Source organism: Cariama cristata, unplaced genomic scaffold, assembly GCF_000690535.1.
Source record: "Cariama cristata isolate BGI_N322 unplaced genomic scaffold, ASM69053v1 scaffold12833, whole genome shotgun sequence".
Lineage (NCBI taxonomy): Eukaryota > Metazoa > Chordata > Aves > Cariamiformes > Cariamidae > Cariama > Cariama cristata.
Genome location: NW_009610231.1, coordinates 653 through 10,533, shown reverse-complemented (window position 1 = coordinate 10,533; position 9,881 = coordinate 653). Strand labels below are relative to the sequence as shown.

Genomic DNA, 9,881 nt, shown 5'->3' with positions numbered 1-9,881 from the left:
GCCTTTGATGGTAACAGAAATATGATTGCTTAAAATAAGATATTGCTCCTTCACAGGAGCTCTGAGATGAAACGACAATCATTTAAAGTCCGCACTAGTAACTCATCATTGCTTGTTACCACGTTATAAGCCCAGAAGGGTGAAGGAAGCAGGGCTGGGGTCGCTACCACCTCATTCAGACTCTAGGGACCACACAAATGATCCCTTTCAGGCCTGTGATATAAATGCCAGCTCTTTTAAGGAAGGACATGCTCGTTGTCATCCAACCCAAGGTGATGGGTTGATGTAACATCAAAGACATTTCATGCACCGGTGCCAGCCAGTGTCAGCCAGCCGCAGGCGTTGCAGGGATTTCGGGATTCCCTGAGGCACCGGGTTATCAAAAACCCCACTATATGTTCAAGTGGCCTTATGTTAAAAAACACCCCTTTGCAGGGGTTTCCAGGCCTTGCTCAACTTCTCTGGTGGTTTTAGAGTGCAGGTTGACTTGTACGAACGTAAGAGGGGTGATGAGAGATGGGGACGGACTTTTTAGCAGGGTCTGCTGTGACAGAACAAGGGGTAATGGTTTTAAACTAAAAAAGGGTAGATTTAGACTTGACATAAGGAAAAAATTTTTTACAGTGAGGGTGGTGAAGCACTGGAACAGGTTGCCCAGAGAGGTGGTGGAAGCCCCATCCCTGGAGGCATTCAAGGTCAGGCTGGATGGGGCTCTGAGCAACCTTATCCAGTTGGAGATGTCCCTGCTCACCGCAGGGGGGTTGGACTAGATGACCTCTAAAGGTCCCTTCCAGCCCAACGATTCTATGATTCTATGATAATGCAGCTGGTGTGTTCATTGGTGTCTCTCCCCTCCAGGACCAGATAGACACCCTCACCTTCCAGAACCAATCCCTTAAGGCCAAAGCAGACCGATTTGAAGAGGCTTTGAAGAAAACCACCGAGGAACAACTGAAGGTAGAGGGCAGCTATAACTATACAGTCATTAAGAGAGGTGTTTCTAAGCATGACTCACATTCCGTGATTCAGTGCATAGCAACAGGATCCTTACCCCAGGGATTGGGGGGCAGGTCCCAACCGAGACCCCACGTCTTGAACTCTGAGGAGGACTCAGAAATCTTACCCTAGGTCCATCATTTTCTGGTTTTATTTCTTTTTCTTTATTCTTTCACCCAGCATTTGTAGCTCTGTTTCCAAAACGTTTCATTAACCCCATCTAGTATATCCTTACTGCTGTCTATTCTTCTTTCCCTTCTTCCTCTCTTTCTCTTTAAGTTTTGTCTTTTCACATTTAGGTTTCTTTTTTTTTTTGTACCTTCTGATCCAACTTCTTTGATATCCTCTGTATTCCTTCATTTTTTTCTGGACTTGCAGGGGACAGCCCTGTCATATGAAATATTTATTCAACTGCTCTCTATGGGGCCCACGCTGTTTATTTACTGTGTGTAAGTAAACACACACTGCAATTATTTATCTGAAATGAAATCACCCTGAAATGACCCTCCAGAAAGAGTTTTCTTTTAACTTGGGGCATTTCAGAATGTTGACAGCACAACCCCATGGGCAGCTCTATCAACGTGACAGAGGTGACAGAATGAAAATAGAGGGGCGAGCAAGGGGCTCAGTGAGTTTTTAGGTGAGAGAATTCATTAGGAAAGGAGCGCAAATGTCTGAAACAGGCTTGGCCATGGGAAACAGGTAGCATCAGTCCCTTTCCACCTCTGTTGCAGTCTTTAATTTAGATGAAAGGACAAATTCTGCCGTGTCACAGTGACGTTAATGCCAAGTACCACCAGGCAGTTCACCGGAGTGAGTTACACTGGGACAAATCCAGAACAGCTTAAGTCAGCGACAGTATTTCATCAGTATAATTCAGAGCACATCTTTTGCCCATCAGTTGAACCCTCGGATCCCCTACATCTGAAGTTTTTGAGCAGAGAAGGAATTTGTTTCCACCAGATCTGATCCCTGTTAGCAGGCATGGTGATGCAGTGGTGCAGGCAAGGCAGAACGCTGTAGTTCTCACCTCCAACCCTCCCGTCCAGTTTCCTCAGTTTCATGTTTGCACTTTTCCCAAGCCACAATCCCTGCCCAAGGATAAAACACTTCATCCAGTTCCCAAGCTATGAGTAGGAATGAGGTTACTGAACAACGTGGCATCCCATCCTTCCAGCCGTGAGGCTGGTCAAAAGAAGGGTACCGTTGGCTATCGAGCCAAAGGGATGGTCTAGGAGAGAACATCGGAGTTCAGATGGGCTTCAGAGGCTCAGGTCCAGGTGATTTTTCCATCACTGAGACTCTTAAACCACTGGGTGCATTGAGGAATCTGTAGCTTATGGGTAAAAATGTATTTATGGCTGATAGATATCCAAATCACTGGCATGTATCCAAATCCTAGATTGTAAGAGCTCCGTATCTGCACTTAGAAAAAGATCTGAAGAGCTTAAAACATGTTCTGGAAATGAAGAACCATCAGATTCACCAACAGGAGAAGATGATTATGGAGTTAGAAAAACAGGTGAGTTGTCATTTTTCCTCCAGAGGAGACATCACAGAGGTAATAAAGTAAAAGTTTGGTTACAGCAGATGAACTTACAAGGGTGAGAAAACACATGAGGTTGGGGCAAGACACAGTCAGAGGTTCATAAATGGCTATATATTGTGTCGTTCCACTGTCAACCTACGTAGCCACTTCTACTATACCGTGTCTCAGGTTTTCACTCAGAAATTGGGATCTTTTCCCATCCCTTCACCCACCCATGATACCCTTGATTTCTCCCGCACATCTGTTGATCTGTATTGCTTTTTCATGCAATACCTGCTCAGCTTGTTACGTTAGACAGCGAGGCGAGTGGTGTAGGAAGAATGGAGGCAGGGGAACGTTGGGGTAGTCCAGGGCTTCATTTTGTACACCAGCCTGCACCACACATCCCTGCAGGAGTCAGGTAGCCGCTTAGGGCTGGAGCGGGCAAGGGGAGGAAGACTGAGCCATGTATGTCTGGCTGCTGCTCGTGCAGGACCTTAGGGAGCTCCCAGCCACGAGTACGAATTAGCAATATTCAGCAAGCAGTCCCTAGCAAGGCTCACGCTAGGAAAGGTCTCTCCAACCCTAAAGTAATGCATTTCTGCAGTCTACGCTGTTTTTCTCATCCTTTGCTTGGGGAGGTCCCTAACGAAGAACTCCCCAGTTCCCCATCAATTATAATTTTTTTGTTGGAAAGGGGATTGGTTTGGTAAGGCACAACCTCCAGCGATGGTAAACGTAGAGCGTGGTGTCAGGAGGAGGCACTACCGCGGCTGGGGAGCCGGGACAGCTGGTTCAGCACAGCATTCAGCAAGATGTTTCCATTTACGGGGAAATTTGGGAACCCTGATGGTTATTTTGCTGAACAGATGCTTGAGTAAGTGGACGGAGAGAAAAGTGCCTCTTTACAACTGAGGTTTGTTAACTGTGCTCCTTCCAACACGCTGCTCCTGGAGCTAAGCCAGCATCTGAAAACATGCAATGTAGTGTTACGGGGGAAAAAAAATCCCAAACAACGGCCTACATAGTTCCCGGTCATTTAGCTGCTTGTGCTAATTAACCACATACGAGCACGCAGTCCTGCTCCCGCCCTTCATCACAGTAAAACACTGGGTTTACTGTGGTCCAAAGGCACAACTGCTTTCTGTTTAAAGATCTGCCTGTCTAAGTGCCAGAACGTCTACAGAGCATCTCCATCTGAAAGATGGGGTGCCTCGAGAGGGAGCGGGAGAGAATTTTGAATACAGGGTCAGGCTTGGCTCCTTGTCTGCTGAAAGGGAGGCTGGAAAGGAGGGTGGCAGGAGAGGAGCGGTACAGGGTGAGGGTTGTGGTGGAGAGGGAAGGAGATGCACAGGTTTTTCTCCTATGCTTCACGCAGGCATAGCTACTACTTATTAAAAGTATTAAGGAAGCAGAGAGGGTGCCTGTGACGGCGATGCCTCTCTCAGAGCATTTGAAAGCAGGGCCAGAATCACTGTTCTGCTCTAACAAAATGTACTGGGATGGGCAAGAATATCTGAGAATCCGGAGTATCCTTTACGGGTAGCTGCACAGAATGGAAACCACTGCCTAAAACTGATGCCTCCACCATAAAGTGTGAGTTACGGCTAACTCCGATGCACAATAGTTAGGTTCTTTATAAAAGGTTGGGAAATTCAATAACCGAGCTCACACAGAGATAAGGTTACCCTGTGATATCTTCCTGTTCTTCCAAAAGTGTTGAATTCAGCAAAATTCAAACTGCTGGAAAACCAAGAATTAAGGTGATAAAGTATGTCAAATTCAAAACTCGGGAAAAACAGGTTGTCTGAGGCAGTCGTACATGCCTAGAAACAGCTTACTGATATTTTAATACACTGCTATTGACATCCTCAAACTCTGTCCTTGAACTGTCCTGAGTAAAAGCTACCTACGCTTGGGATAGGATTCATTTCGCTTAATTGTAGCTTAAAGTTAAATGCCTAGTTTAAGCCCATCATTTAAGCCGACACTGTCAGCAGTGGAGAGAAGTGTCTCCAAAGGGCAGCCCACCTCATGTGAATGTAGAAGCAGTCCAAGGCTGCTGCTGGGGGTAAACTGCCGTGGTGGGTAACTCTTTCCTCCCCATAGCCAAGGAATCATTATCCTAGGGTTTGGGTGCCATTTACATCCGATGAGGTTAGTTGAGCTGGATGATGCACAGCATACCACCTCGCACTCCTCCTTCGTCGTTGGACTGACACCACAATGCCCTTTCCATGCTGGGCATCCCCATGCTCCCCAAGTGCCACCAGCTCCCTGTCCAAGAACAACGCCTGGTAACGCTGGCTCTTGAGGGATGAAAGTTGTGGGGGTACCACCGAGGAAGAGGTTTTATTTGCACTGGACAAGACTAAGACCCTCCTCCTCCTCAGTTAGAAGGAAGGGCTAGTTCAGCTCTGCCCTTGCTCACTGCTCTGCTGCTGTCCCTCCTTACTTCACCAGTATGATGTGGTGTGAGCCAGACCTCTAAGGCTCAGCTGGAGTCAAGACGACCACCTCCATTTATCCTCACATTTTAGAAGTTGCTCTAGGGACAAATAAAAATAAAGAACAAATTCTCTTGGATCAGGTGTTGGGTTTGCTTCAGCCTTAACAAACCTCCTTTCGTTGCAGGCTGAAAAAAACTTAAAGCTGGAAGAAAGAATCACCATGCTGCAACAGCAGAACGAAGAGCTCAGAGCCAGGATTGAGCAAAACACTGTCATAACAAGGTTTGTGCTGATGTTTGCAATCTGGCTGAGCTTGAAGGGAGATTGCAGATCTTCATTTATGTCAGAGGGGGAAAAACTTATTTCCTCCTGAAAGTGTATTGGTGTCCTGATCTGCTTGTTTTATTTAAAAATCCTTTTTATATTGGGGTTTGCTTACTTTGACCTAAGGAAGGTCACGTATCTGTCTGTGTATTTCCAGGATTTTGCCATGCTGCTGAGATCAAAGTTGCCAGCGGCTTCTGATCTCAGCGTCAGTGCCCTGAGACCTGTTAGTCGGTGGGTAACGAGGATGGGAAATGAGGCGATTTCAGGAGAGACATTGCAATGATGCCACTTTCACCCAGGCGGGGTTATCCTTTGGTGGGGTTTTTTTCACCTGCACCGTCTGTTTGCGCCCTTGTCCCAACTTCCCCAGGGTGACAAGGCTCCTTGTGTTGGGTGGAATAGAAATAGAGAAGGGTGGGCCAGTCCCTGTGCCAGAGAGTTTGTCGTCTGCTGTAAGGCAAGAGAGCGCAGCTGGAGCCCGGCAGAAGGGGTACCGGGGGGAGATGCTAGAGCTGAGCTTCTCCCAGCACACCAGCTGCCGAGCCGTCGCTGTTGCCAGAAATGATGCTGTTGGTCTAAAATGCATTTAGTTTTTAGCTGACTTTTTTAAGCTTCAGCATCTCATCTCTGATTTTAGTTTTTGTCTTTCTAGGGTCTCCTTTATTGATAGTTCAGCCTTTAGAAAGTGTCTCTTTACGGTTGGACTTGATGATCTTTGAGGTCTTTTCCAACCATAATGATTCTATGATTCTATGATTCTTGCATGAGGTATTTTTTTAAAAGCAGCATTGCTCGTACTAACATTCAGATTGGGGTGAGGATTATGTTTCCTCTCACCTGATTGTGAATCCTGATAACACTCGTGTCACTGTCTCAGGTGGGTGCCTACAGCCTTTCTGTGCTTGGGGAGGAAAAACTGAAATTTTTAAGGTCCAGTTCACCGGACTGGTTTGAGATACTTGCTTTCGGGCTGGATGAATTGTGGTCTGGAAGCAGCAGTCTCTCTCCACAGCAGGCAGGGTGCCCGGTTTGGTGCTGGGCATCTCTACCTCCCAGCTCCCTGTCTCAGGCTGGGCGAGCAGCACCCTCCGCTCCCTGCCAGGGCGGCCACAGCGCTTTGCTTCTTACCTGTAACCACGTAGGTACTGGTTTCGAAGAACATCTTTTGGGAGAAATTCTGAATTTGAGGTCAGCCTGGAAAGTCACCTTCGAGGACAGTCATTTTCAACAGTAGCAGTTATGGGGACAGCTATGGGGATGGTTATAGGGACAGCTATAGGGACAACATCAGCCAGGGCTTTAAAGTTGGAGTTATTAAAACAAACATGCGTTTTCCTGGCAGCAGTAGGCACCCCAACTGCTTGTTGCTGTTGGACTGGCACTGCCTGGGAAGGTCAGCATGAACCAGCTCGGAGAGCTGCCCTTACTGGGGTACAGCCCGGATCAGAGCCATTTCTGCCCAGATTAGAGCCATTTCTGCCCAGATTAGAGCCATTTCTGCCCGGATTAGAACCATTTCTGCCGATGTGAGTCTGGGTGCCCGTCCGGCTGTAGCAGCCCAGCAGCGGTGAGAGGAGAGCAGGAGGGATGGGAGCCAGAGCAAAGCCAGCCTTTGCAGCACGGCCAGGAGGGGGGTCCCAGAGGCATCGCGGGGCTGAGGGATGCACGCAGAGGTATTTCCAATCATAGCAGGTACAAAGGAAGGGAGAAGAGTCTTGCAGGTAGGTCATGCACCAGTTTTGGACACAGGAGCTCTACAGAGCCTCTGCTGGGACTTCCCCAAGCACTTGAATAAATCATTGGATTTCCCAACATCTTGGATTCTTCCTCCAAATCAACCAGAATTTTTTTTGGTCCTTTGGACTGGGGATGTTTGAGGAACGGTCATTTCCAGTAACCTAGAGATGAGATGACCAGGAGGGTGTCCAGTCTCTGCTGGCACAGCCCAGGCACCTATTGACTTCTGGGTCTTTTGGGAGATGATGTAATGTGAGGCGAGGGCACGACTCAAGCACCTTCCCCTGCATCCCTATCATGTCGGTGTGCCTCTGCAGACCTCTCCGGTTTTACGGCTGTGATTTGTTACAGCTGGTTAAGTTGCTGGGAAGCTGGCAGAGGAACACATCTGATAGCAAGTCCGCAGTGCTGGGGAGAAAGGTTTCCCTAGATGGGTTAGGTCTAAAATTGGAACATAGATCTCAAGACACAAAGTTACCTAGTGAGAACACTTGATAGGACAAGGGGCAATGACTTTAAACTGGAAGAGGGAAGATTTAGGTGAGATATGAGGAAGAAATTCTTCCCAGTGAGGGTGATGAGGCAGTAGCACAGGTTACCCAGAGAAGCTGGGGCTGCCCCATCCCTGAGAGTGTTCAAGGCCAGGTTGGATGGGGCTGTGAGCAACCTGGTCTGGTGGGAGCTCCATTTCTGTAGGAAGCGAGGCTAAAAAAGCAGAAATTCTTTAAAAATGGGCCAACCCTACCCACTCAGAGACTTTTGATGACACAAAGAGAGTGGACAAGCAGTCCGTGACATCTGCCATGGGCTTCAGGCTACATCCAGAAAAGTAGTTGTGCAGAATTCTGTGTGTGCATCCAAAATCCACACCCAGCTTTTTTTTACCTAACGGGGAGGTTAGGTGCCTCCTCCCTTATTTCTAGAAGATCCTAAGTTGCCTGTAAATCAGGTCAGGTACATGCCCAGAGCTGCCCCAGGCGGCTCCCATCAGGACCTGGCTCCTGCCCAAGCGCAGTGGGGCTGCAGAAGCCAGGTCTTCCTGCACACATCCTCCTGGTTGGTGGTGTTACCAGCACATGCCCAAACCAGGTCTCGATCAGGTCCCACAGCCTGCCTGCACCGCCCCGTTTCTTTTAAAACCAGTCACTTGGTTAGAAGAGAGCAGGTTCACCGAGGCATTGGTGGACCTTACATGTTGTCCTGATTCCCTTTCCAGGCAATTGTCGGAGGAGAACGCTAATCTTCAAGAATACGTTGAGAAAGAAGTGGAGGAGAAGAAGAAGCTGAGCAGGACTAACGAAGAGCTCCTCTGGAAGCTGCAGGAGGGAGATGCCGTGAGCCCCGTGAAACTCCCACCCACATCGTCCACTTCTTTTTATCGCTGCTCGTCAGGGAACTCCTCTCCAGCAAAAGTCACAACCTTGCGGCGATGATTCGGCACCTGTGCGCCGAAGGTCCCCTCTGCCTTTTACGCATTTCCAATCCGCTAAATGTTACCATCCAAGGAAGTAAAACCATCCACAGGCACCCGGGGCTCGTGGCTGCAAGCATGCTCGGTAGCTGCACAGCTTTACGCTAGGCAGGGTACGCTTATCGTCCCCGTATAGGAGCGCTTGGTTCTGACACGTTGATTAGGGTAGCAAAAAAGATAGCAAAAAGCTAGGACAGCAGAAAGTTAGGGTAGCGAAACGTTTAGTTTGAGGTGTTAACATTTTAACTATGGTTAGAGCCAAAAGCTGGAAAATACTATTATTAACGGTTCATCAGAATGAACTTTTGCTGCAGTATTTCAGGTTAGTTACAAATACAGTTCCAGTTGTGAATATTTCTGTATATGTGTCTGTGTTTATATACATGTATGTATTGTACCTTTATACCTATATATAGACGCACACACATATAGACGTAGTTGAAGATGTTCTGAATTGCTTTTTTTATATTATTGGATACTACTAAGTGCTGATATATTTTCATTACAGTCAGCAGTTTTCTAACTCGTGCCTAAGACTTGTATCTAAACGAAATGCATTTCTGTTTAGCCTCCCAGGAATATTTATACCCAACCTAGAAGAAAGTTACACAGAAGTAGAAGCGCCTTCCAAATGACCACCAAGTGGTACTCTATCTAACATGAACACCAGCGACTTTGAAATTCTGAGACAGTACTGCCTTCGAAACCATCACCTTGCATTGAACGCCAGATAAGATACGCATACCATTCACTGCTTTTTAACTCTTAGCGTCGATATTGTAAGTGGAGATAGGCTAGAGATGAGAAACCTGAGGGTTTTAGCAAATTTGATAGAGGTTACTGGTTACCGTGTTTCAATTTTAGTGTCTTTAAATCCTAGTTAGGTCTTGTTTTACCTTGTCCTCGTTTGGACACAATCAAAATCTCTGGTTGTAGGTTCCTGTCCATTTTGATTTATTTCAAGTCCCATAAGCAAGAAGGAGAAAATACGTTGTTCATCCTTGACCTTGCTGGCCAAGAGGTTTCCAGTACTCGGCTGAGATATCGGTCACCTCCTAGGGCTCTAGCCTCCTCCCATCTGAAACACCAAAAAGGACACAGCAGACGACATGGGCGCAAATGAGGTCAGAATTTCTTTCCTTCCACATATATGTATTATTTCACATTGCTAAAGCTTACCCAAAGTTACAGAGCACTTTGAAGATTCACTGAAAACAGTAACTAAACTACCTTTAACTTCCTTACCTAGAAGCAAAAAAAATTCACCCAGGCGTGGGAAGGAGCGGCTGGGGTAGCACAGGTGGCAGGCAAAAAAAATATCCCACAGCATAATTTTTAAAAAAAAAGAGATCTGTGGGATGCTTTTCTATCC

General features: G+C 47.1%; 1 protein-coding gene across 1 annotated transcript in view; it reads left to right on the top strand.

Moving 5' to 3' along the window:
* The window catches only part of LOC104159806 (microtubule-associated tumor suppressor candidate 2-like), a gene marked incomplete at its 5' end in the record, with an annotated part of 11,524 nt that extends 3,053 nt beyond the window's left edge, over nt 1-8,471 (top strand). Inside the window, 4 exons of the mRNA XM_009697810.1 lie at nt 859-957; nt 2,399-2,518; nt 5,159-5,256; nt 8,255-8,471. Of these exons, the coding sequence (XP_009696112.1) occupies nt 859-957; nt 2,399-2,518; nt 5,159-5,256; nt 8,255-8,471 (534 nt within the window). The remainder of the gene's footprint in view (nt 1-858; nt 958-2,398; nt 2,519-5,158; nt 5,257-8,254) is intronic.
* Nucleotides 8,472-9,881: the final 1,410 nt, after the last annotated feature.